This window comes from Phodopus roborovskii, unplaced genomic scaffold (assembly GCF_943737965.1).
Source record: "Phodopus roborovskii unplaced genomic scaffold, PHOROB, whole genome shotgun sequence".
NCBI classification, from domain to species: domain Eukaryota; kingdom Metazoa; phylum Chordata; class Mammalia; order Rodentia; family Cricetidae; genus Phodopus; species Phodopus roborovskii.
In genome coordinates this window covers 10,299,304-10,327,072 of record NW_026126480.1, presented here as the reverse complement: position 1 = coordinate 10,327,072, position 27,769 = coordinate 10,299,304, and the positions used below count along the sequence as shown (strand labels likewise).

The window sequence follows — 27,769 nt, the reverse complement described above, 5'->3', positions numbered from 1 at the left end:
CCCAGGGAAGGGTTGTCATAAGAAGCCTATGGGCTTCTGAGTTCTGTCACTTGTCCATCACTGATTCAGTCCCTCTTAACTGCCTCCACAGAGGCATCAGGCTAAAGGAATGAACTGAGCATGGCTGCTGCCTGGGCGATGGCAGCCATAGCAGCTGATAATTCAATCAGAGGAGGGGTGGGGAGGGGCCTGTAGCAAGAGGAGGAGATTTTGATGAGTGTGTGGGGGTTTACTGGGTGTTGGAAAGGGCTAAGGTCATTTAGGTAGGCAGCAGCAGCAGGAACAAAGCTGTGGAACCTTCAGGAGTCTGGGGAAGAGTGGAGAGTGTCCCATAGCAAATGAGCTGGGTGTCCTGGGAGCCTGTGGTGGGGCAAGCAGCCACACTAAAGTCTTTGCAGTCCAAGTCCTCCACCCCAAACTGACCCAGTTGCAGGTTTTCCCTGCCCCTGGCACCACCAGGCCCTCCTTAGCCAAAGTGTGGCCCCATCTCCTAGTGAGGCCAGGTTGGCTCTTCATTGGGAAACCATTTCAAAGGATGGGAGGGTAGTCCAGGCTGGTGGGACAGAGGAGCCTCTCAGTCACCAGCTGAGTGCCAACATAGGGCCTAGGCTCAGGCTCCCCCTGAGCATGTGTGTGAGCTCATGCAGACAATGGCTGGCTCCTCTCCAAAGCCTCTGTGCCCACTTCCCAAGGCCTCCTAGCTCTGTAGAGGAGAGCCATGGCAGAGCCATGCAGCCCCTTGAGAGGATATTAGGGACCATAGCTATTTTTTCTGGGCTCCTTTAGTAGTGTCACCACCTCAGGAGGCAGGAGGCAGGGAAGGGAGAGGGTAGGCTACCCATCCCCAAACTCTCTTTCCATTTTCTGGTCCATAAGGTGGGCAGGCAGTACGCAGGGCATGGGGAGTGGGTACAGACCACTCCCCAATTCTGGATGATGGAGAAGGGTAGGGCACAGGACCTCAGAGGGGAAACTCATATACCTACTTGTACTTAGTGGATCAGTTTGTGTCAGAGTCACCCCCCTCCACCCCCAGCTCTCAGGTTCTCCCACAGGGGTCTGTGCAGGAACCTGAGAACTGCTGCCCAGGCCAATAGTAGGGACATCTCCTTGGCTGCTTTCCTGTACTGCTCAAGTACAAAGCCCACAGTTTAAGCCAGCTATACCAGGCATGACATGTACTTGGATATGCACAGACACATGTTGTAGGGTGCATAAATATGAGCTGCATGGTGCTTGCAGAAGGGCCTACATGGACATTCAGATACAACATACGTGCTGAAGCCACATTCACATGCTACTAGGCCCACATATACAATAACACAGAAACATACAACACAAGTGCATAGATACTCACAGACAGTGCTTACATGACACACAATGACAGCTCACACAGGCTCACTGTAACCCACATGCTAGGGGCTGGTTGAGCTGTGGTGTCTACATAAACCTCCAAAGAGATCCATGGGTCAGGTCACATATACCCTAAGTCATATTTGTCCCCCACACACATTTGCATTCAGCTCCCCCTCTGATCTCACAAGAGCCTCCAAGGTGTGTGGTCCTTGTAGTGCATTGGGGACTGAAGGTCAGAGACCTGTGTGATGGCTGAGGCCACACAACTCATGGAGGGAATGCATGGTTTCCTTGTGTTTGCCTATCATGTACATCTCTGCGTTTCTCTCTGTGCCCAAGGACACACACCACACAGCATACACACATCCAAGCGTTCAGAGGGGCCTCCCTGACTAAAGCAATCATTCATGTCCCAGATGAAGACACAGATGGAGGCTTCAGATAAGGACCACAGGCCTAAGGAAGGCCATGCAGACCCACAGAGCTATACCACACAAGCAAAGCCATGTGCCGCCAACACACAGGAGGACTTTCTCACCTAACATCTGCAGGATGACTGGGTGGGTCAGAATGGTTCCTGCTTAGAAATATTAGACCCAAAGTTAGGCTGGTAGGGAAGGCCCTGTGGAGGGAATCTGGTCACAGTGACCTAGACAGGTCTCCTCAGAACCCTCAGGATAAAAGTCCTACAGCTTCCCCTCCTTAGGGATCTTATGAAAGAAAATTTGTTTAGTGGTTTAACCTGCTCCTCCCCCTCCACCACCCCAGGTCTCTCCCTCAGTGGCAAAATGAGTTACACGTGTGTGCCTGATTTTGCTGGCTCTGAAATCACCCACGGGGATTTGGGGAACATTCTTTGAAGTGCGGCAGTTTTATGAGTTGGGCGTTTTCTTTCTTCTCAATGATAGAATTCTCATGTTCCTGACAGACAAGGAATCTGAAGTCCCTTCCCCCATCCTGAGATTCTGGGAGCACACATTTGATTCTCAGTACAGTGCTCCCAGCTGCTGAAGGGGTGGGCTGCTTCTGATGAGGCATGGGGTAGGTCCTCTTGATGATCTTAGAGAGGATATCACACAGGCTCTGTGTGTTGGGATGCCATGTACTGTGATGGGAGGTGCTATCCCAGCCTGAGGCGCCCTCGCCTGCCTGGCTTTTACTTTTCCCAGAAGAGCTGTGCCACTTGGAGCAAGGGCCCTTCTTACTCTGGCCTTGGCCACTTAGCCATGTGGTGAGGGCAGGGTCCTCCCTAGGATCCAGGGGCTTGGGAACAATGAACTCTCTGCATCGAAATGGCTTGTCCAACACAGAGTAAAGAACGGCAGGGTGTAAGGGAGTATTTCTATTTTTATTGTTTCCCTGGGAATCATTAGAGAAGACACCAGCTCATTTCACTCGGGCAGCAGATCACCAGGGAGTTGATTAGGCATTCCTTGAAGGGGGTGGTGATAGGTCTGCCCACCGACTTCCATTCAGGGACCTGGCCCAGCCTCCCCTGGTCTCCTGGGCTCAGCCAGACCCTGCCGCGCTTTGGCAAAGCCCGTCCGGATTTCTTGGTTTATGTGATCCTGCCATGGGTCTCTGAAGAGAATGGAAAGATGAGGATTATAAACAACTCCTAGTGATAGTGGCTGGGGCTTCCACTCTTGTGTCTACTGACACCTAGCAGCCTGCCCGGGGTGCAATGGGCACACTGGGCACACTGGCTTCATCATCCTCACCTTTGTACTGTGGGAGCAATGCTCAAACATGTCACATCTTCTCCGTGGCCACACAGTGATTCCCTGTCTGCCTGTGTGGCCACCCCTCTGTGCCCTACTTGGGATATGACTGTGGGAGGCACTGGGGCCTGGGGATCCCTGGACACCCCATATACACCTTTACTTTCTCATGCTCTGCCCATAATGCCTGGAGTTGGCCAACCTGGGCATTGCTTTGATCAAGAGAATGAAACAGACATCTGAGGGACAGCCAAGACTTCACAGCAATCCACAGAGCATATTTGTTAACACTGGGGGTAAAACCCAAGGCTTTACATATGTTAGGTAAGCATTCTGCCACTGAACCACACTTCCCAGCCGTCAAGACATGTTTGATGGTGCTTAGCAAGGGAGCTTTGTGGGGTGTCTCCCTGAGGTGTAACAGGGGTAGGGGTAAGGGGAGGAAGGGCAGGAACCTCTGAGTTCTGCTGCCCTGGTCAGCGGCTGCGCCTCCACATGGTCAGGGCGGAGCTTGGGTCCATGATTCCTGCCTGACTTTTGATGGAAATAGTGCATGCAAGCAGATGCTCTGTGTGTGTGAGTGCCTACATGTGTGCTTGCATGTGTACATGTGTCTGAGTGTGTGTGTGTGTGTGTGCACGCGCATGTGTGTGCATGTGTATGAGCGTGTGTGTATGAGTGCAGAGACCGGCCAGCTCACAGGCAGGCTCTGAGCACAGACCCTCCCCTGGCTGCTTGAGACCCTGGGTCAGGCAATGCTCCTTGCAGATAATCTCTGGTTTCCTCCCTCCCTGAGCCAGAAGATGAAAATGTTTCTGGCACTTTCTAAAGTTTCTTTTTAGGACTGGAAAAGCCATCAGCCGAAGGAACTCTGGCTGATAAATGGTGGCCAAGCCTGCACGTTCCAAGTCCTGGGACAGGGTCGCCAGAAGCAGACAGGGCTTCCCTAAGTGTGGACATGGACAGAGTCTGGCTGGGGCTTCATCAGGGAATGGCCAGATCAGGGTCATAGAGGGAGCTTGGGAGCTGAGGCCTGAAGTAAGGAGGGGGCAGGGCTGTTGGGGTGTGGCTCAATGGAGGGGCAGAGTCCTAGTTCTGTCCCTGTCCATGCTTTCAAAAACAAACAAACAAACAAAAAAGATGAACCACTTAATGATCAAAATTAATAAATAAATAAGCAAGTAAATAAATACACAAATAACTAATTTAAGAGTGACAGGGCATCTGAAGCTGTAGCAACACAAGAGCAAAGGCCCTGAGGAGCGAGATTGAGGTGTGCTATAGGACACAGCGCAGAAGCCCCTGAACAGGTGTCCAGCTGCAGGAAACAACAGAGCAAGTGCTGGGCAGGGTCACCTGGAAGTGGCTAAGAACAGCCGGTTAGAGCAGTGGCTCTCAACCTTCCTGATGCCCCAGTCATAAAATTATTTTCTTGCTACTTCATAACTAATTTTGCTACTGTTATGAGTCTTAATGTAAATATCTGATATGTGAGCCCAAATGGGTTGCAATCCACAGACTGAGAACCACTGAGTTAGAGGTTCTGGTGAAGGGAGAATTTTAACCCCTTCAGCTGGGAGGGGCCCGGTGCACTCCCAGCTCAACTTCCCCTGATGGACTGAGCCCCTTGGCCATCATGGTCTGAGGACCTTCTGTTCTTTGATAACACTTGTGCCTGCTGCCTTTGCCTGTGAAGGGTCTCAGGGGGGCAGAGGAGCAAGGGATAGCCTGTTGGAGGAACCTGCTACTGCTCCACATGGCCCTCAGTGAAGGACACAGTGTCCCCAAGGATGCAGGTCAGAGTATGCTGTCAGAGGCCCAAGCTCTGAAGCATCTTCCTCGTGCAGTCTTTTGGTGTCCTTTTGATATGAGTTCTGTGACTGGAAGATGGCAACAAGGACACAGCTGGTCAGCTCAGACTAGAAAGATCTTTGCTGCTGGTTGTGCACGGCATGCCCCTGTGTGGTGTCCCTGAAAGTGGCCTGTTTATGCAGTTTTTGTGGGGACACAGGAAGCGCTCACGCAGGCCAGCTGAACGTCTTGGGACCCAAAGTGTACCGGAAACAGCCGTGGAGCAGACACAGCCACCACCCAGCCAGGCAAGCAGTGCTTAGCTAGCACCAGGCAAATTATGTATTTTCCAGGTCTTATCAGGTCTTTGATAATCTAAAATAACAGATCATCCCTCATGGGGACACATTATGGCTTTGGGGAATCCTTCCTCACTCACCCAGGTCTGATAGGCAGAGGTGTAGGGAGGGGCTTACAGAATCCCACCTTCCCTGTCAGCCAGTAGGTTTCCTCAGAGCCCTTCCCCTGGAACAAAGAAGAAGATGTGAGAGGCCCAGGCCCAGAGGAACCTCCCCAGGCAAGGAGAAGCCTGGCTCTGCCTCTTGACAGCTGTGCAACTTTGGCCAGCTTACTTCACCTCTCTGGGCTTCCTCTGTTATCTCCTAAAGCTATTGTAAGAATTGGCTAATATAATACTTAACAGTTAAAGAGATGCAGGCAGGCCCAAAATGCTAAAACCTGAGGCATCCATGTGGAATTCCTTGCAGCCTCCCTTTGGAAGATGTGGGAGGGAGCTGTAGGACCCTGAGACCCTATGCAATCCCACCCCTCTGAGTTCCTCTGCTAACCCAGTCCTCTGTTTCTCAGGACACACCATGCCATGCTCATGTCCCCAAGTCAAACAGTCCACACCCTCCCCCCACAGCCTGCTGCAGCCCTGTCAAGCTCCTGAGGACACAAGCAGACACTGGCCTTCAGGAGCTTGAGGACCATGCTCTGGGTGGGTGCCTCCTACTACAGCTGCACCTCTTGCTGTGACATCATCCCTCAGTGTCATGAGGTGAATCAGAGAGTGCCTGATTCTGAGGTCCAGTCACAGCTGGGGGTGGGGGGTGGGAGGGGTGGCTTGCAGCATCTTTGCAGCATCAGGGCTGTCACTAGTGGGGGAACTGGGGAAGGGGGTAGGACAGGGGGAGGTGGGAGTCGCTGCCTTCATCAAGCATTGCATTAAAAAAAAAAAAAAAGGAGGGAGGGAGGGAGGAAATGCCAGGGTTCAAGCCTTCTCTCTGCCTCAAAAGGAGCTCACGGCAAGCTCAGCCCAGGGTCACACCGTGGAGAGCTGTTCATGGGCGCACTGGGAAGTTATGACAGCCATTGGAAAAAGTGGGGATATTCTTGGGCCAGGATGGGTTTTAGTGAGAGGTGATGTCTGAGCTGGGTTCTGAGGGGTGCGTAGAAGCCCAAGGATGTTATAGAGATGTCACAAGCTTGAAGTCATGGGCTAGCCTTTGTTTTTTCTAATTGAATTTTCTTAACTATGTAATTTGTCCTTTCACAACTGCTCTGAGGGCCATATATGTTATGTGTGTTGGGCACCAGGGCACTACACAGGTGGATCACTAGTAGCCACAACTTCTCTGCCCTGCCCCTGACTCTAGCAAAGAACCAAATGGCCTCCAGGAAGAAACTTTTTTTTTTATTCTAAATTTGGGGAGCAGAGAGAATCACCTCTATGCCCAGCTCACACTGGTCAGCTGAAACAGGTCCCGAAGGCAGTCCCTCACCTTTAGTTCAGTCTGACCTCTGACATCAATTGTGTAGCCTTCGTCAAGGCTGAGCAGGGTCTGGACGGTGCTCCTGCTAACATGGATTCTGTATGCTGAGAAGAAAGGCAGAAATCAAGCTACCACTCCCTGGCGGTGCCTACTTCTCTAAGAGCCATGACGGTAGCCCCAGGCAGTCTCCCCGTGAGATTATGCTGCACGTGATTCTTTCTCCCAAACATCTCATTCCTATAGACAGTTGATCATGGACAGAGCCCCCAAGGGGGGTGACAAAAAAAAAAAAAAAAAAAAAAAAAAAAAAAAAAAAACAAGCCACATAGATGAAGTAGAGATCCCTGAAACACAATGTTTTCCCATGAAGTTTCCATACTCAGCTATGCAATGTGTGCATGGAGCTATCTTAGGACCATATTGCACCATCTATACATCAGAGGCAGAGGCCCTACACCTGGCAGTTTGGAGCTGTTTTCACCAAGCCATCAGAGGAGATCCTCCCCAAATAAGGGCCTAAAATGTTGGAGATGTCTACATGGTAGTGTTGGAGCTGACCTAGTATAACAGGGGTTGGCATACAGCCAAATAAAATCCCAAACTGGAAGGGGGTCACCTCACTGTAAAAGGACACCAAGGCCTTCCAGGCAGAGCCTGCTCAAGGACACTGGGCAAGTCTGTTGCAGAGTTAGGGAGAGGACCCGGGTTTCCTGCTTCTTGAATCATTGTCTTCTCTGCTAATTCTCCTGGGAGATCATCATAAAAAGGCCATGGAAAGTTAAAGAGCACATACCCCTCCCTGTGCTGTCACCTAGGGTATACTGCCATCAGGAGGGGGCATGGCGAGTGAGTACTGCTTCCCACAGCCTGTCTGGGTTTATTGAGAAAGCCTCCCCCCCAGGGGCAGGATAGAAGTCAGAGGTACTCACGCAGCCCTGTCGATTCCATCCGGGAAGCAGTGTTGACAGTGTCCCCAAAGAGGCAGTACCGAGGCATGGTCAGACCCACAACACCTGCCACGCATGGTCCTGAAATCCAAATGTGCCTGGCAAGCTCCAGGAGGCCAGACGGAGGTCCCAGCATCAGCCCCCCGCCCCAAGCCACCTTGCCACCTTTTGTGGGTCCTGAGATGAGGGTCATGCTGTCTGGAGCCAATGGCAATACCAAGGGAGGTGGTGGGGGACAGGGGAATGGAAGCCAGTACCAGAGTGAGAGAAGCAACCCAGAGAAGCGATAGCTGACCTGTGTCTTGAAGGGAAGAGGGAGGGCAGGAGATGGCAGATTTGAAGGCTGAGTGTGGGTGAGGGGCTGGTGGGGGGCCACAGGGGGAGGCTGGAGAGGTTAGTGAGGACTTTGGGGCTACAGGGGGCCCCCACTTTGCACTTGATCCTGCAGGAGGGAGCCACAGAGGGGAGGGGCAAAGGGATCCTGCTCTGAGGCCTTGCCCACACCCAGGTCAGCATACATTTAGTTGCCCCCACAACCATAGGAGGTCTCTGCCTCTTACATAGGACTAATGGCTTCTCCATGTAGAATCAGCTGCCTTTTGACCAGATGTTAAGGGCAGAAAATTCAAACCAAGTAAGGTTTGTGAATCTGAGTGTCCAGACCCTTTGATATGAGGTAGCCAAGGGTCACAAAGCTTTTCTGGAGAGTGTCTAGATACCAGGGAGTTAGATGCAGTAAGTACCCGGGACTGACCATCACCGTGGGAGTTCTGAGAGGCCTGGCCATGGCCCCCAGTCCTTTGCCTACCTGAGTGCAGACCAGCCCTGACACGGATGGGTACATCAGGTGCATGCCGCATCCGGAAGTTGCCTGCATAGCTAAGTATGTCCAGGGCCATGTTGGCGATCTCAGCTGCATGCCGACTCCCATTGCGCCGAGGGAGCCCAGATGCCACCATGTAGGCATCTCCAATGGTCTCTACCTGAAAATGACAATCTCATGTTGGAACAACCTGTCCCACACCCAAACCTACATGCCACCGATCAGGAGGCCCTCACCCCCCCCCCAGATCTCACACACTCTGTAGCCTTTGCCAGCCTTTAGGCTCAGGCATTCAGCACTGAGCTATGAGCTTCAGATGGGCTCTGTCTGTAAGGCAGATGGCAAGTCTGTCTGTCTCTGATGGCAGATGCAGGGAGCACTGTGAATGAGGCCATGGCAGCCAATCAGAGCTTCATCTGAAGAAGGCACCTGTCAGGGACAGTCTGGTGTCCTGACTTTATTGGCTTCTACAGATACCAGAAAGAAAGTGGGTTCTAGAGCAGCCTGTGATCCTCGTACTCATGAGGCTGAGGCAGGAGGGTTGCTGCAAGTTTGAGGCCAGCAATGCTTGGGCTATATAGTAAGACCTTGACTCAAAAGGAGAAGAGGTAGGGGGAGGCTTGAAATGATTTTGTGGGTAAGGGTGCATGCAGCTGAGTTTGATGGCCTGAATCTGGTACCCAGAATCCTCATGGTGGAAGGAGAGAACTGATTCTTATAAGTTGTCCTCTGTTCTCCACACACATGTACATAACACATTCTCTCTCTCTTTCACACACACACACACACACACACACACACACACACACATACACACAATTAAAGGAGGAGAGAGAGGAGGGATAAAGGAAAAAAGTTCTGGAACCAGACAGACCATCTGGTTTCACCCCAGCTTTCCCACTTGCACAGGCAGAGGACTTCCCTTGCAGCCACAGCTTCTTCTCTGCGGGCTGTGAGTGGAATGAGTTGACAAAGCCAGCTGTAACACTGCCCCCACTGAGCCTCTGCCAACCTCAGGACCCGAGGCCAGTGTGGTGTCGGAGCTGTTTGTTTTTCAGGACACCTCCCTCTCACACCCTACCTCAGCCAGGTACCCTGGCTCTCACCAGCTGGCCCTCCCATAGCCCAGTACTTCAGAGCTCAGGGTCAGCCACATACTGGCCCTCACAGAGGTAGTGTGCCCAGGGATGCCTGGGGATTTAATGAGCAGTCACCTGCAATGCAAGTGAGGCTGTGGCTGCTTGTAATGTGCATGCTTCCTTCAGGGGTAGGAGTTACAGTAGAGGAGAAACAAGACCCAGGGCTGAATTCTAGTGAGCACACTAGTGGAGTCTAACTGTACCACTGCCTTGCTGTGTAACCTCATTGGGGACCTTGTCCTCTCTAAGCCTCATGTGTGTCAAGGACTAAACCATCCTACCAAGGGCTAAATGAGGCCTACTGTGAAGACCCTCAGGCTAGGCTCTCCTTCCTAAAGTACTTGCTCAGCTGCTTCTTCCTTCCAGGTTTTCAGTAGAAGCGAAGGAGGAAGGAAGAGCTGTCAGTCAGCCAGTGCTGGCCTTATGTTGTGATTGGGGGGTGAGATATAGCACTTTCTCTCCTAATCAGCACAATAGTCCTGAGCCACAGGCGCTTCAACCCTTGTCCCTGTTTCCCTAGTCTCCTGCCTCATGCCTTGTACTAGGCCCTGAGCCCCAGCACTCAATTCCATGCTACATCCATAAAAGTGCTTACTCAGCGATGCTGATGTTAGGGTGGTCCTTTCACCCCCACCCACCCCTCCTCCTAGCCCCCACCCCTAGCTCACTCTCCCACCCTCATCCCCACACATGCAGGAAGTGTTGGTTTGAGTGGCTGCTTTTCAGACCAGAAACGATTCAAAGCGGTAACTAGATCCTGCTGCTGATGGGAGGGAAACCGAGGCAGATGGTGGAAGTGATGAGAGACACATCACACATCACAGGGACTGGGCCTGCTGTTCCCCACATCTGGAGGGGTGTGCAGGCCTTGTTTGATTTCATTTTCCTCTGCCGGGAAGATGCAGGCCTCTTGGCCAGAGTTCAGAGCACAGCCAGGGCATGATTCAGAGCTGGGAGGGACACATGTGTGAGAAAAGATTAGCAGAGGCAGGGGAGACAGGCCAGAGTGACTCAGGGCAGATCAAAGCAAAAGGGGTGTGGGTGGGGGGTAGGGGAGACACCTGTGGGACCCACGGGGGGCTGGGGTGTGGGCTGCCAGATACCACTTGGAGCCATGGAATTCCTCCCCGGGTGGCAGAGGTGTCTGGGGACTCCAGTGGCAGTGGCAGAGGCCTCTGTGGGGTTACCCCAGGACTGTCTGCAGGGGCTAATGCCTACGGTAGCCTGTGGACTCTCCAGTTCCCCCTGGCTCTGCTTCTGTTCGTGGGGCCCCAGGCAGGCCTCCTTCTCCTCTGGCCTCAGGATTGTCACCGAGGTCTGTCAAGGGGAATTTTGAGAGTGCCAACCAGAGCTCCTCACCATGTCTGGGAGGCAGGGGAGCAACTGGGAGCCTGGGATGGAAGCAGGTGGAGAGGTGGGGAAACAGGGAAGAGGAAGGAGCCCTTGAGAAGGTCTGGTGGTGTGAGACTCGAACACTCAGAGAAATACAGAGATCCACAGAGAAGAAGTAGCGGCAAACAGACTCAGAGGAGATGTTCGTCCACTCTAGAGGGTTGTGGGTCACTGTGACCTGCAAGGCGCCAAGGACCCAATTGCAAGTCCAGGCTTCAGGTTCATATAAGCCACTGCACCTCCGCCATCTCATCTGTAAGTTAGGGAGCCAGCAATTTCCTCACAAACCCTCATGCACACGAAGCCCTTAACATAGCACCCCATACACAGTAGATGTCCCATAAGTTCTGGGACAGACACTACAAATAATGCAAACAGCAGTGTGCTTGCCTGCTCCATCCCTTGACTCCTTCCAGCATCTGTTCCTGCCCTAACCCCCAAGGGCTATGGCTCAAAGGAGTTGTTGGACCACACATGGTTATGAAAACCCACAGGGCACAGTAGGATGACACCATTCCCCACTTTTCTCTGTCACATCTGGAATTGCCCTGGGGCACCAGCTCATAGACCATAAGAGGCAGGGTTGTAGGAGGAAGGGGTAGTGAAGGCTGGGATGCAGGAGGCAGGGCTGTGGGAGGCTGGGTTGCAGGAGGCAGGGCTATGGGAGGCTGGGATGCAGGAGGCAGGGCTGTGGGAGGCTGGGATGCAGGAGGCAGGGCTGTGGGAGGCTGGGTTGCAGGAGGCAGGGCTGTGGGAGGCTGGGTTGCAGGAGGCTGGGTTGCAGGAGGCTGGGTTGCAGGAGGCTGGGTTGCAGGAGGCAGGGCTGTGGGAGGCTGGGTTGCAGGAGGCAGGGCTGTGGGAGGCTGGGTTGCAGGAGGCTCTCTACAGAACAGCGGAGCTGCAGGGGAATCAGTGAGATTATCTCCCATTGGCAGCTGACACACACTTCTATGTACACCCTGAACTGCCAGGATGGAGGTTGTCTGATCCACAGATAAGGAAACATGCCTAGAGTGGGGAAGATATTTGACCAAAAGAACACATTTGGCCAAGCAGAAACCAAATCCAGGATCTAGAGACACACCAGAAACAGGTCACAGAAGGTCTTGTGCCTCTGCCGGGATGCTTGTCTCCTCACAGCTACTGCTGGCCCATGTCGTGTCCCGCCACAGTGACCCATCTGGAATTCCCTACTCACAGGCCTCTCAAGTCTCAGGTGCTTGGTCGTGGTCCTCCACAGCCTGCTGAAGTGGCCTCAGCCAAGCTGGATGGTGCTGGGGAGAAGTCACCTCTTCCAGGAAGCCCTCCCTACTCTCCTCACACCTGCTCCTCACTCCCTCAGCATTTTCTCATTTTCACTGTCACAGGAGCTATTGTCATCTCCCACCTACAGGACTGAGAGCTCCTTCAGGTGGGGGCCAGAGCTGGTTTGTCTCTATATCCATGTTCCAAGCACAAAGGGGCCTGCCCATGGAAATGTTAAAGAACAAGCAGACAGACCATGGGCATGTGAACGGTTTGAACGAATAAAATCAAATGACACACTCTCCATCCCTGCTTTAGTTCACATCCCTGCTATGTGACTACAAGGGCTCCTGTCCACATCTGTTGTTGCTTCTCCTGCCTCTTCAAGCTGGCCATATTGTCTTCCTTGGCCAACAAGAAAAGTAGTGTGCCAATCCCAGGCTAGACCTCAGAAGCCAGCATGCCTCGGTCCTATTCCAGAACCCAGCCATGCACGTGAACCATCTCAGAGGGATGATGGCCAGAGATGAATCCCTCAAGGTAAGTTCCAGAGATGCAGAAAACCAAGCTGACATCATAAAGCTTGCCTGAAGCTAGCCAGAGATACATATGAGTCCAGGAAGTATCTCCTAGCTCATTCTGAGACTTGTAACAAATGGTCTCATTGTTTGCTGCTGGACTTTGAGATTATTCATTACACGGCAATAGTTAATTTATGCAAATGCACACGCATGTGGATGGAAACAAACTAGAAGAGCACAGCTGCAGAGGGAGGACGAGAAGGCAAGTCTCCTGATGTCTCACCTTGTACACATCATGGCTGTCCAGAACAGCATCAAACAGCGTGTAGAGGTCATTGAGGAAACTCACCACCTCAATGGGCTCACTCAGGGCTGAGATGGTGGTGAAGCCCACGATGTCACTGAAATAGATGGTGACCTGGTCGAAGTACTCTGGCTCCACAGTTGTTCCCATCTTCAGAGCATTGGCGACAGACCTGAAGGGGTGGGAGAGGCCAGGTGAGGACCCTGTTTTTACAGTTTGGAGGCTGGGGATATGGTGGGGAGGAAGTCCCTGCTCGACTGGTGTGCCAGCTATGCTGGACAGACCTGTGCTACTTTCTCAGAAGTGAGCTGGGAGCGCTGTGGCCACTCCTTGCTCCCAGGCTGTGGGCAGGAGGTGCTCAACACTGGTATACATAGCTCAGTGCCCAATACATGAGGAAAGGTTAGAAAAATAAGTTAGATAAATGAGAAGAAATGAGATTGGGGGTGGGGTGGTTCGGTCAGTGGAGGTGTTGTACAAGATGAAGACCTGAGTTTGATTCCAGAACACACATAAAAGTCCAGGGTGGTATGCCAGCTTGTAAGCCCAGCACTGAGGAGGCAGAAACGGGAAGATCCCTGGGGTTTTCCATCAGCCCAGCCAAACTGCAGACCATGAAAAGAGACTATCTCAAAAAACCACCATGGAAGATATCCTAAGAAATGACACTTGGTGTTGACCTCCGTCCTCAAATACATGTGCATTCAAGTTCTAAAGCACGTGTGGGGCCAGGGAGCTTCTGGTGCTTACAGACATGCACTAGGGGAACCCAGGATGTCAAGCACACAGGGTTGTTCCTTCAAGGAAAGGAATACAAAATTCCATTTTCCACCCAGAAGGCTGGAGAAGACATGCTTTCTAGCCTGGTGACCTTTGTGCAATCTATGTGACCCAAGTTGTTGGCACCTGACCCTACCCCAGACCCTTCTCATAAAATTTTCTTTCTCGGTCACTCTAAAGAGCCCATCTTCGCGGAAGGTGTCATGTGTGCTTACAGAGTTTCACCATAGTCAGGTCTGATCTGTACTTAGCTCACTGTGTTGCACTTGAATACGCCTGAGGTGAACAACTTGGGTCAGACTCCCCAAGTTTGAACCAACCCTGGCTACTGAGTGGTGTTGCGCCAAACTGCCTTCTTGCCTCCAGGGCTGGTCCCACTGATGCCCCCAATGGTTGCAGAGACCCCTACAGGTGTTGCCCAGGGTGGGGCTACTTTCCATCCTTTGTGGTAAACCTTCCCAATGATGTGGGGTCCTTGGCTGTTGATGGATTAAAGTGGGAACAGAGAAAGCCAAACATTATCATCAGGATGTAAAGGAGTATAGAAAAGGTAGTCTTTGAAGTCCTACAGTAACCTAATGTCCTTGAGGAATCATGATACAAGTGTAGAAGCCTGGCTGGAGGCTGCCCATTGTTCTCATGATGCCACTGAGATCATGTAATAGTTAAAAATTATTCTTTGTTTTTTTTTTAATGAATTATAAAAAGGGGAATTCCAAGAACAGACTGAAGTGTCTATATGTCCTAGCTGTTAATTGTTCCTTTACTAGAAGTTGGTTCTGTTTTAATTTTTCCCATGAAAGGCCACTGACGAAGCCATACTGGGTCAGTTTCGCCCTTGATTCTGGGGCTGGGGGTTGCTCCCTGGGAGTTTGAAGGCTTTCCATCCTTGTCATTGTAGATCACCATTTCTTATGTCACTGTTTTCTCTTTTTGCACCTTGGGAAAAGACGGGGGCCTGGGACATGGGTGGAGCTTGGCGCCTTGAGCTGGGCATGAGGAGCCAGGGACAGCCTCAAGGGCAGCTCCTTAGTGGCGCTACCACCCCTTGAGCAAGAGTGGGAGCCCCTCAGCCCCTCAGCGAGCCTCACCCCTGCTGAAATGTGTCTGGAGGATCCTCCTCTTTATTATGGGCCTCTTGAAGAGGATCCAAGAAATACATTACAGCAGTCCAGACTGCAAAATAACTGGCAGGGATCTTACTCCCTTCTTCCTTGTTCAGGAAACCAAGGGTTGAATTTTACAGTCACTTGCACAAAGTCTCAGAGCTGTGCTCTGAATGTTTTGCACCCTGTATTTTTTAGCAGACACCTCAATAATTGTATAAAATGCTTTGCCTTAAAGGACTGAGAAGAGTCTGTGCTACTTCACTCTCACTTACGGTCAAGCCTCCTTGGTCCTTGGGTGAGATGACCAAACTCCTACCCTCTGCTTCTGTTTAAAGAAAAGAAGTCTTAACTCCTCTGAGGGTCGAGGCCCACATGTTGGACATCTGTTGAGAGAGTCTCTTCGACCTTTGCAAGTGGCACTGGGAAAGCCCCTGGAGGCACGAGGCAGTTTGGTGCAACACTACTCAGTAGCCGGTGTTGGTTTAAACTTGGGGAGTCTGACCCGAGTTGTTCACTTCCGGTGTATTTAAGCGCAACACAGTCTGGTGAGAAACCGAGTGCACAACAACCATGCCTAAATCTCTTTGAGTAACAAGGTAAGCAAAGTACAGCTCAGACCTGACTATGGTGAAACTCTGTAAGTGCACGTGGAAAATGGGTTTTGTATTGTTTTTTTTTTTTTTTTTTTTCCTTTGAAGGAACAACCCTGTGTGCTTGACATCCTAGGTTCCCCTAGCACAGTGGTTCTCAACATGGGGGCTGTGACCCTTTGTGGGGTCAAATCACACAATCCACTAACACCTGCCACCCACAAAGACAACAGGGATTGAACCATGGTTCTAAAGAAACACAACTACTGTCACTGCCAAGCAGAGAGAACCCTCTTTGGGGTTTTCATATCAGGACACTGTGGTCATAAATGACACCTTTTTCTAGCCGTCACGTAAGGAAGCTAAGAGAACAGGGTTCCATTCACAGGGGTTGCCTAAGACCATGGAAAGACACAGTATTTACATTATAATTCATAACAGTTGCAAAATTACAGTTACGAAGTCGCAACAGAAATAAGTTTATGTGTAAGGTCATCACAACATTAGGAACTGTATTAAAGGGTCATGGCATCAGGAAGACTGAGAACCACTGCCTTAGTGCATGTCTATCAGCACAAAGACCTTTGTGCCCCCGTGTGTGTGTGTGTGTGTGTGTGTGTGTGTGTGTGTGTGTACATGTACACAGTAAGTAGGAATGAATTGGAGGTCAGGTTCTCTGAACACCTCCTGAGTTCTAGAGTCCCAGAGGAGAGTAGGCTAGAGGCACACTGGCATCCCCAGGCCACTCACGGAGGGAGCATCTGTGAGAGCAGCCTTTCTGTTTTCCGCCGCTCCAGTTCCAGCTCTTCAGTGCGCTCCTGGACCAGGCCCTCCAGGCTTTGGGAATACTTCTCCAGCATCCGCAGCATGGAGTCAGCAACACTTGTCTTCTTGCCTTGGTTGATGCTTTTGAACTGGAGAGAGAAAAAGATCTCAGTTTCACTCATAAGAATCAACGCCTCCTGCCCACAGCTTGGACTAGAGGAAACTATAAATAAAGGGGGGGGGGCGGGAAAGGACTAAATCCAGGAGTGAGGTTTCCATGTAGCAATTGATCATTGTTTAGATATAGGCTTCTTAGCAACAAAACCAAAATGGAAACACAGATCGCACAATCCACCAACACCCTGGCAGACAACAGGGGATTGAACCATTGTTCTAAAGAAACACAATACTGCTACTGCCAAGCAGAGAGAAACCTCTTTGGGGTCTTCGTATCAGGACACTGTGGCCACAAATGACAACTCTTTCCAGCTCTCACACAAGGAGACTAAGAGAACAGGGTGGGTTAGTTATCCAAAACAGCAGATGAGAGCTGGCTGGTTCAGGCCTTCTGACCCTGCCCTCCCTGATGTGTGATTCAATCCCACCTTTGCCATGCTGAGCACAGTGCTTGCCCAGCCAGCCTTCTCCGCCATGGGCCGCACAGAGGGCTCTTTCTCAGTCACCCTTCACTCAGAGCCAGTGCCTCCTCCCCTGGATTTCCCCCTAGGATGACCTCTAAGCTCCCCAGGAAGATGGCAGCCTTTTGCTCATTCTAACTCATTTATCCTCCCCCACCATTGTGACCCTTGGGGTTTGTTAACTCTGAAGTCCAGATGGTCATCTGTGAAGTGGGTGCCACCCATGATGCTACAGTATGCATGGGTGTGTGTGCCAATGTCCCAAGGAGCCTTGTAGGTTGTCTGGTGTCTGCCATGCTGCCTCTGTCCCTCCTCACCTGCCCCTCTGAACTGTTGAACTTCACCTTGGTAACTTTGTGCTGTGGCTGGGGACTATGAGACCAGAACAGGATGTAGAGCTGTGCCCCTGGGTTTGATGGGTTGGCCCTGGAGAAGAACTACCCTGCTCAGTCAGGCCTACACAGCCCGAGAACTCATGCAGGGTTCCCTCAGCCCTCCCACTGAAGGCTAGGGCGACCCCAGAGCCCATCCACTCTCCTCTTCACTGACTAGGAACCAGGCCTATCTCCGTAGCCACTAAAGGCTCCCCTACTCAGGTTTGAGGAGGCCTGGGCCTGGGTGACACCGCTAGGTCACCTGGTCAGGTCCCCTGGGAACTCAGCCTGTTTATCTTCTACAGAGCTCAGACCATGGCAATGGGCTTCAGAGGGTGGTCTTGAGAATGGAATGACTGGAAAAGGGATGGGCACTTAGGATTGCGCTGGCAAACATGGCACTCTACCTCTGTCGTCCCCAGAGTGGTGCTGCTGGCCTGTGTCCCCCGACTACTCAGGGCCAAGTCAGGAGTGGACAGGGGTGCTTCTAAGCTCCTGCCTCTGGGGTGTACCGACCTGTGTGTAGATCTGGTCCAGGCTTGGCCTGTCCTCTGGAGATTCCTCCCAGCACTGCTGCATCAGCTGGATGCACTCACGGGGACCCTGATCAGGGGACACCAGTGGCCGGCACAGAGGAGGGGGAGATGCCACCTTCTGGATGATCTCTGCAGCAAATTCCATGGGTACCTTAGGTCAAGATGTCCTGAGGGATTATGGGAGGAGTCCTGTGGTAGGGTAGGGAAGGGGGACTTGGGCCTTAGGCATGCTCCTAGGACTTTTCATCCATGTCTCCTGCACAGCTGGAGTGTACACAGCCTCTCTATTTTCCTGGGTCTGCCTCAGGCTGTGGCCAGAGGAAGAGAGTCTCAGACTTGGGCCAGGAGAGCTGGGTTCAATATCTGCTACCACTCTCTGTGAGGTGGCAGAGAAGATGGAAATCCCTCCAGCCTCAGTCTCCTCATCTGTGAAATGGGGTCAGAGGGCCTCCTCTTGAGGAGTGCTGAGGGAGGAGGTGTGGAAGGTAGTGCTTGGCACCTGGCAGGCTCTCCCCAAGGCTGCTGTCCTGGCAATTCCCACCCTTGTGGTCGGAACATGACAGCATAGCTCTCCATACCTGTCTCAACACCCAGAGACTACTCCTCCCCAGAGTGACGTGAATACAGACCTCATCATCCAAGACACTCCTGCTCTGCAGGGTGAGGCCCATACATCAAGGCCACAGAGACCAGTTCTCTAGCTCTCTGGTTCTGCCACTCTATACCTCAGTCCCACACCCCACCCCAGACAACGCCTCTGGCAAAGCTAAGAGTCTGTCAAGACTGAGTAGAAGAGGGCTCCGTGCTCAGGCTCTGAGCCCGCAGATCCACATAGGACTTTGGTAGTCCGTGTGCTTTCTGTACAGGTTGAGCCATAGCAGGGCAACCTCTCCTTTTCCACTACAGCCCCCCTTTCCCCACCCTAGGTTGGCCAATGTGTTGGGGATAGTGAGAGGTCTCTGTCTCTTTATGGTTTTGGGTAGGTGTTTGCTTATTTGTTTGAGACAGGGTCTGTCCCAGGCTGGCCCCAAACTGATTACATAGCCAAAGATGATCTTAAATTTCTGATCTTCACGCATCCCAAATGTTGATCTCAATTCTACAAGAATGTGCCACTACGCCTGGTAATACTATGCTAAGGTTCAAACCCAGGGCTTTGTTCGTGCTAGACTATCACTCTACCTACTGAGCTATATCCCTAGCCTTGATTGTTGTGTCTTGGAAATAAGGAAGTCCATGGCTTGTCTGAAACTCCCAGTGCAGCTCAGGCTGTATTCAAACTTGCTAGCTATCCTCCTGCCTCTGCTTTCCGAATCTTGTGCCACCATGCACTGGCTATGAATGCCCAGCATTACAAACAGGTAAACTAAGGCTCTTGGTGTGAAGGGGGGCACCTATACAGGCCAGTAAAAAGCAGATCTGGCAGTAGGCTTGATTTCCACTCGGCCTGTCTACAGGGTCCCAGCCTGCAAGGGCCTCAGCCCACAAGCACTAAGAGGCTGTGTGCTCACAAAGAAGTGCGCACAGATGGGAGTGATATGGAGCGTGCACACACGCGCAGCTGTGTTTTAAAAGCACCCCGTCTGCATTGTGATGAGTGAAACGTAAATCCATTTCAAAGCATCGCCGGTTTCTGAACAGCATCTGTCATCGGGTGTTTCTGCAGTCAGCAGATAGTAAAAGCTGAAGACAGCATGGGGCTCATAGGGGCTCCAGCATTCTGAGTAGGGTGTGTATGTGTGGGGGGTGAGTAGGGGTGCATGTGCACAGATGGCACACATGTAGAGGTCAGAGGTCGGTGTTGAGTGTCTCCTTCAATCGACCTCCATCTTATTTTTAAAGACAGGCGCTCTCACTAAACCTGGAGCTTGACAATTTGGCTAAACTGTCTGGCCAGCAATCCCCCCACCATCTCCTCCTCCCTAATGCTTTGCCATTACACCAGCTTTTTATGTGGGTTCTGGGGATCCAAACTTGGGTCCCCGTGATTGCATGACGAGCACTTTGCTGACCAAGCCATCCTCCCAGACCTGGGTTTCACAGCATCTTTGAGGATTAAAAGACTGAAGCCTAATATGAAAAATGGCCCTAGGCTGGTCCCCAGGTCCTCTTGCTCTGTCAGGCCAAATGTCCACGCCCATTGCATCTCTGTTCTCAACAGTGCTGGTTTCTGTGTAGGAGGCTGCTCACCTGGTCCCTAAGAATGCCATGCCTGGATGAGGAGACCTTCATCCTAACGCCACTCCCTGCTTGAGAAGACCCTGCCCTGCTTTGAGAATTACTTAAATCTTCTCTGAAAAAGCTCATTGGTCAGTCACTTCCCAGGGCATCAGACAGAACACTACAGATAGTGCCTGGGAACCCACAAAGGGTCCGATGCACTCAGACATCCTCTAAAACATTGGCTGCAGGAGAGAATGCGAGACCCCCATTAGCCTATCCCCAAACTACCCAGGCGGATTTTACTGTGCAGCTACTATCATGTTTCAGGCCCTTGATCTGTGTGCAAAGCTGCACACAGGGTGACTTTGTGAGGCTGGCACCCTAATACCCATTTTACAGGTAAGGAAACTGAGGCTTAGACCTAAAGAGGATTTATTCAATATTGTGGAGCAAATGGCTGTGGCTTTAGACCTAGTTCCCAAAGCTAAGCTCTGGATCCTGCATTTTCCAAGGATGGAAAGAGCACATTCCAGGAAGCAGCAGGCTTGGACTGAGCCCTATCTGAAGGTCCCTGATCCCTGCCCCCCAAAGGTCGCTATCCTACCTGGAGGGTTTTACCTGGAAACAAGACTTGCAAAAACCATCTGGGTGGTCTTTCTTTTCCACATCAGGCAGATGTGCAGCATGGAGGCCAAATGGCCCCCTAGATCTGAAATCTTGCCCCTCGTTAACTTCCTAAACCCAGGCCTGAAATGGGCAGGTCTGCTGGGCAGGACTTTGGTGGAGGAAGGGGAAGGTCAGGCCCCTATTTATAGGACAGGTCTCTGGGACTGGACAGACATAGTGGGGGGGGGGCAACTGCAGGAGCCCTGACCCGAGGGTGCGAGAAAGCCTACCTTCTGCTGAGAGTCCCCAGGAGCAGTAGGGTGGGCCTCGGGTAAGTACCTCCTGCAGGACGATGCCCAGGCTGAAGACATCGCCTTTGAAACTGGCCTTCCCAGGCCCCCCAGGCCCCCGCAGCCGCTCAGGAGCCATCCACAGAAGCTCTGGAATCACAGGACAAGGTCTCTCACTGTCATCTCTGTACCTGAGAGGGCCTAGACACATCTGTTCTCCTGAGAGTAAGGGCCTCAGGTTCTTCCAGAACAGAAAACCCACCAATTTCAGGTCCCAACACAAACTGTGGGACACTGGAGGTCTCTCCCTCCCCTTGCTTTACCAATACCAACATAGCATTCCCTACTGGTGGCCCCTGCCGCCAAGCTGACCTTCAGGGGCCGGCTGCGGCCTAGGAGAACAGTGAGATTCCAGAAACTCTTCATAGCCATGGTCAGTGATCTTGAGCACAAAACGACTGTCCACCACACAGTTCCTGGACTTGAGGCGCCCGTGGGGGAAATGCCGATGGTGCAGATACCGCATACCCTGGAAGGGGACATATGGGTTATTGAGAAGTGAGAAGGACTATGTAATATGCACAGGACTCAGAGGCCTTCTGGCCTCAACTCATTCTTTGCTTTGTCGGATTTCAAAGCAGTGAGAAATCTGAGCATGTCCCCTCCCATTGACTCTTAGCTCCTGGCAGGCTCTCACCCTGATCAGATCCAGCAGCAGGGAGGCCTTGAAAGTCCAGTCTAGCCTCAGGGCCTCATTCCGAAGCAGGTCCTCCAAGCTGCCACGGGAACAGTGCTCCAGCACCAGAGCCCTAAACTCAGGTCCCACAAAAAGGCCCAGGAAAGCCGTAACATTCTCATGCCGCATCTCCCGCATCTGCAGGGGCAAAAGGCACCTTAGCGGCCCCTGAGGATAGATAGATGAGTAATGGGGTGTGAGGATGCAGTGAGTAGATGGGTGGATGGATGGGCAGACAGACAAGGGAATAAGTGGGTAGATAGGTAGATGGGTAGTGGGTGGTGGGTGGCCAATAGGTGGGTGGATAATTGGATGGATGGACTGATAGATGAATATGGATGGAGACAGGATTTGGATGAGTGAATAGATAGGTGGATGACCAGATAGACACATTAATGGATAAATGGATAGATTGGTAGAAGAGTGAGTGGATGAATAGAGTGAATACATGAATGAATAAATGAACAAATGAGTGGACGCATCATAGATGGATGAGTGGAGGAGCTGTAGGTACCTCCACACAGTTAGCTCTAGGTCTGTTTCTCAACCTAACCGACACCATTGATCTGAACACTATTTATTGAGCCTCTCCCCAGCAGCCCACAGATTTGCAGGTTGGAGAGCAGAGGGGCTCCTGCCTGCAGTGAAGGAAGGCAACCACCCCAATGGAGGGCCCAACATGGACAGATCGAAACTCTGTCAGGCAAGGCCTTCTTCACAAAAATGGCTCAGAACTAGGCTAAATGGGGAGGGCTGCCTGCATGTTCTCCCTCCTCTGAGATACCCAAGAATAGCAGCATGCTTGGAGAGGTAAGAATGGCCCCAGAGTTGTTCACACTCCTGCCATAGAGAGGTGACCTCGGTCCCTCCCCGAGTGTGCTCTGTGACTAGCATGAGCCACAGAACACAGTAGGGGAAGTCTTTTATGTCTTGGGGTTCAGGTCTTAGGGAGTGGCAGCTCCCATTTCTCATTTCTTACAGTATCCCAAGTCCTTCCCTGAGTCAGAGAGACCAGTAGACAGCCTCGGGAGTATAAGAAAGAAGTCAGATCCCCTCTGGGCTCAGTCTTCACCTGCCTGGCCCATGAATGAACCAAGAAACCACAAGTTTTTATAAAAAGGCCCCAATAACAAATATTTTAGGCCTTGCACATCTCTACCACAGGGACAGAAAAGCATCTAGAGACAACACATAAAGGAGGGAGTGTGGCTTTGTCCCAACTTATTTATGACAAGTACTGGGTCAGATCTGGCCTGCAGGCCATGGCTCGCCAAATCCCAACAGCTGAGCTCCACAACTGATATCCACATCACAAAATTGAACAGAATTGTCCAACTGAGTCCTAACCAAATTTCTTACAAAAATGTAAGATAGAAAAGCATCATTGTTTTTGGCCATTGCATTTTAGGGTGCATGGTTACACACCAGCAGATAGCCAGAATGGCAGACAGTAAAGGCTCTGAGAAGTTCTGTGGCTACACTCAAGCAACCCGAAACTTGGTTGACCCACATATAAGACCTTTCTTAGAAAAGCTGTTGACACTGGCTACAAGGGAAATGCTTAACTATCCCCAGTCAGTTAATCTCCTTCTCACACTGGTTGCAGGGAAATGACTAACTGCCCCCATCACCTAATCTCTCAGAACTGCATTTCTGATAGCTGATGCTGGGTATTATAGAAAATGGCAAAAGTCACAGTTTGATGAAATCTCCCATTTCTCAAAGACATACTATTTGCCAGGGACAGTTCTAGGTTGTTCTATACATACCTTGCCCTCCCCACAGCTCTCCTGGGCTGGGCAGTATTGGCTCTGCCTAATGGGGTAGCCAGGTATTCCATGGAGGCAGGAAACCTGGACTCTGCCCTCCCTCCCATGTGCTTCTCTAATGGTGATAATCTTGGGGGAAGGTGCTTATGTGGACCTTGATGGTGACTGAAGCTCCCTCAGGAAAAAGAACCTCTTCTCCTAAGCCCAGAACTCTGCCTGGCACATGAGTAAACAACAGATGCAGGAATGGATACAGGGAGGCAGGCACAGGCTTAGGATCCTTGGTGGTACCCAGATTCTATTGCTGGGGGAGGAAGAGCTGTACCAGACAATTTTGGTGAGGTTAATGTTTGGGATCTTGACATGTCTTGAGGGATGCTGATGTGTGTTGGTGACCATGATGATAGCTAACTGATGAGATGCTGTCACTGGACAGTGATAACAATGAAAGCAATGACTTTCCTAGGCCAGAAGCTTGCCCAGGGAGTAGGGACCAATGCAAACCAGGAAGGGTATCACAAACATGTACCTTTCTGGCCTTGGCACCCCTCTGCCTGTGGTCTTACCTTCCTCAGGAGGCCGAGGCTGCTTGGCCTCAGCTCAGGAGCTATGCCTGCTTCAAACTTCTTCAGCCATACCCAGTCTCCCTGTTTAAGCAAGAACAAGTTTGAGTCAGAAGGTGGTGGTGCACACCTTTAATCCCAGCACTTGGGAGGCAGAGGCAGGCGGATCTTTGAGTTGGAGGCCAGGTTGATCTACAGAGTAGTGTTCCAGGACAGCCAGAACTACCCAGATGAAACCTGACTCAAAAAACAAAAACAGAACAAAACAAAAACCCTAAAAAACAAAACAAATCAAGAACAACAACAAAACCCCTTTCCTGAAGAGAAATGGAGGAGGAGAGGCTTGGTGGTGGGGGAGGAGAAGGGCAAGCTGGGAGGAAAAGTGGGAGGGAGGGGCCGGGAAGAGAGCAGGGAGTGAAACTGCAGTCGGATATAAAAAGTATAAATAAATAAATATGACATGAACACTCAAAAACAGAAAAACAAGAGTTCGCCTGCTTTAGTTTGCTAGCTAGGTGATCACAGGACAATTCCACCATCTCTTGTCCTCTTCTGTGTTCCGAGCTGGGCATAGCCTGGTCAATGGGCGCAGTAAGCAGCCTTTTCTGAGACGGGGGGGGGGGGGGGCAGGCTCTGGCTGGGGACCCAAGGCCCACTCCTTACTCTACCTCCCTGGAGCTCTGTGACCTGGGTAGGTAATTTCTAGTCTGAGTCTCAGCTTCCAACTCTGCAAAGTAATGCAGATAACGATGAGGACTAAAGCAATACATCTGGCAAGCAGATTCTGGCTGGAGGCAAGCCTTACCAGGAAGGGCTCAGGTACCTGTGATACACAAGCTGTGACTAGGGGTTGCAGAACGGACATGAGAGAAGGGCAGGAGAGGACAAGGCCCAGCTCTCAGTGTGGTACCAGCCTCCTGCTCAGGTCCCTAGTGGATTGCCTCCGCACAGCCTCACCTGCAGCCTGCTGGCTTTGTGTGTCTTAAAGTCTCCTTTGGGTAGGAAAGGAAAAGGTGGAGTTGCCTGGTGTGTGTGTGTGTGTGTGTGTGTGTGTGTGTGTGTGTGTGTGTGTGGAAAATAAGCAACAAGAACCCCGTGCTGCTTCCTATGGAAACAACTTTGGCAGCCATAGAAAAATAACACATCTTAGTAAATAGTTGAACTCGACACTGACTGCATCTGTACTCTCAGCAACCATCATCTTGCTTGTCTGACCTTTGACTCTGTAGATTCCCTGTCAACTGGAGGTTCAGCTTCTTCCTGGAGGTGTCTGTGGCTAGGCACTGCCTTTACTGGGTTTAGGGACAGGAAATCTCACTGCTTGAGCTGGTGGGTGATCTGAGCCAAGGCCAAAGCCAAGTGGCTGAGACTGTCTGACCGCCAGGGTCAGCCCACGAAACATGCCGGTGAGAGCTAAGTGTCTGTTTCCCTTTTCTGGGGCTGCTGTCCATGCGCTAGGGGAACCAGAAAAGTCCCAACAGATGGGAGATGTCATTCTGTAAATATGTTTCTCTTATTGGTTAATGAATAAAGCACTGTTGGCAAGTAGGAAGGGTGGGACTAGGAGAGGTGGAAAATTCTGGGAAATGTAGTAGAGTCAAGATGTGATCTTGAGGAGAGAGGACACAAATCTGGCCTTGTCAGTAAGATAAGACTGTGGAGAAATACATATATTAGTAATTATGGGTTAATATTTAAAACACAGCAAGCCAATAAGAAACACTAGTAACCAGCCAACAGTTTTAGAACTAATACAGTATCTCTGAGTGTTATTTGGGACTGATGTGGCTGTGGGACCAGGCTGGCAGGAAAGTGCTCATAACAAAATGGTGCCTACAATGTGGGCACTAAGAAGTTCCATTTAAAACTTGACAAAAGCTTAAAGAGATTTTAGAAACAAAAGAACACAGACAAGCAAGATTTCTTGGTATCATCATTCTCAGGCTCTATTTTGCTAGAGACAAGCAGAGATTTGTGCAGCTCCTATAAGGGAGTCTTCTTGACTGCCCTATAAGCCACAAAAAAAAAAAAAAAAACCTGCAGGGTTCTTTTAAGAGGCCCTGCTAACAACTGAATGGTGTGTATGAGCTGCTGGCAGTGGCAGTGACCACATCTCCAAGCCAGCAGCATGTTGCTTGATGGCAATATAGACCAAGGCAGTGAGCACAGCTCTCAGTGCTAGCTGTAAACGTACCCCCACCATCTTGGATAGATGGTGGTTAAAACAGCTGCCACTTTAATTTTAGCAATATGTTGTTTAGCAGATAAAAAACTCATGGCCAGAAAAAGATAAAGATTTACAGTAAAGACAGATCAAGATAAAGAAAAACCTCTAAAGGTTTACAGTGTGTTTTAAAATATACATAGGCTTGGGAGAGAAAGAAACAGGATAAAGTGATTTCAAGGAAGGAAGGGAGGAAGGAAGAACGAAAGAAAGAAAGCATATCTGGGTGTGGTGGCACATGTCTTTAATTCTACCGCTTGGGAGGCAGAGGCAAGGAGATCTTTGTTATTTCAAGGTCAGCCTGGTGTGCAGAGTGAATTTCAGGGCAGCCAAAGTTACACAGAGAAACCCTGTCTTTAAAAAATGAAAAATTAGAAGTAAGTAGAGTAATAAAAAAGTCACCTAAGGATGGGAAATACCAAAGAGCCTGGATACTGTATGCTATTATGTTGTCTTTGTATTGCTCAATTGCTAAGGAAGGAATAACAGATGTTAAAATACATTTGATTATCAATGTTGCTAAATTAACTCAACTTATATATTTTAAAAATGCTTTGACTTCAAAATTTAAGTCTAAGTAGAGGTTACTGTGGAAAAGAATTTCTATTTTTGTTTCTACAGAAAATGAAAAGCTGTGGATTCCTTCCAGACTTACATGGTTTGATCAAGCAAGACCCTCTGAAGCAGTGTCCCAGGTGATCCAACATTCAAAACAGCTAGAACAAAGCAGCCTTGTAGACTACAGCTAGGATTTCTGTATCTTCTTAGGATCCCCCATGGTATCACAGCATCCCTAACCAGCAGGAAGCAGTTTGGAAAGAAAGACATCCAAATTCCAAAATATTGTCTATAAATGTTTGTTTTCATCTAAATGGGGTTGGTTATAAATGATTAATGATCACAACCAATTTCTTTTTAAAGGTAAAGAGAGGATTATGGTATAGAAATGATACGTATATTTCTCCTCTTGTTTAGGTATTGTGTTTATATAGCTCATTTTAAAATGTAATGTATAATTAATACAAATTATAGATAGTTATCTATAATAGTCAAAACTTATAGTTAGGTTTGTTAGGCTTTTATAGTTATATGGAGATTTATTTCAAATGGATAGGCATTCTTCAAACTTTTCAAAGACCTACAGAATATGGTATTTAAAATGGTTTAGGGTTTTCCTGGCAGTGAGACATAACTGCTACTGGCAACACCAATTGTGTCACAAAGGAAGATGGACATCAAAGAACCTCATTATGCAGTTTGCTTCCAATATGACAAGACTAGCCATTTGGGCAAGAAACTGCTCCTGTCTGGACTGTTAGACTATGTGCTTTATAAAGTAGACATTCAGGACCCACAGAAAAGTGACTGCTGATATAAGATGGACATTGCTACAGGATTCTTGCTTCATGGAAGAGTTTACCAGACAGTCTGCAAGACACAGAGAAAAGTGACCTGACAAACTACCAATACAGGTGGACAGGTTAAAGTGTCCAGTCTGCCAGACACACTATGGCTTATGGGCCAAAGATGGAACATTACAAAAGAATTTCGGGTGACTGACCAGACAGCTAGTTGTCTGTCATTTCTAGAGTTTATATATTATCCTTCTGTA

The 27,769-nt window shown here is 50.3% G+C and overlaps 1 protein-coding gene across 1 annotated transcript in view; it reads right to left on the bottom strand.

Moving 5' to 3' along the window:
- Window positions 1-2,813: 2,813 nt before the first annotated feature.
- The window catches only part of LOC127228932 (guanylate cyclase D), a 96,922-nt gene continuing 71,966 nt past the window's right edge, over window positions 2,814-27,769 (bottom strand). Inside the window, exons 8-19 of the mRNA XM_051194031.1 lie at window positions 23,937-24,017; window positions 21,563-21,739; window positions 21,238-21,394; window positions 20,866-21,015; window positions 17,787-17,935; window positions 16,244-16,407; window positions 12,994-13,186; window positions 8,399-8,573; window positions 7,573-7,671; window positions 6,653-6,747; window positions 5,308-5,393; window positions 2,814-2,937 (exon numbers count right to left, since the gene is read on the bottom strand). Coding sequence (XP_051049988.1) covers window positions 2,829-2,937; window positions 5,308-5,393; window positions 6,653-6,747; window positions 7,573-7,671; window positions 8,399-8,573; window positions 12,994-13,186; window positions 16,244-16,407; window positions 17,787-17,935; window positions 20,866-21,015; window positions 21,238-21,394; window positions 21,563-21,739; window positions 23,937-24,017 — 1,635 coding nt within the window. The 3' untranslated portion in view covers window positions 2,814-2,828. The remainder of the gene's footprint in view (window positions 2,938-5,307; window positions 5,394-6,652; window positions 6,748-7,572; window positions 7,672-8,398; window positions 8,574-12,993; window positions 13,187-16,243; window positions 16,408-17,786; window positions 17,936-20,865; window positions 21,016-21,237; window positions 21,395-21,562; window positions 21,740-23,936; window positions 24,018-27,769) is intronic.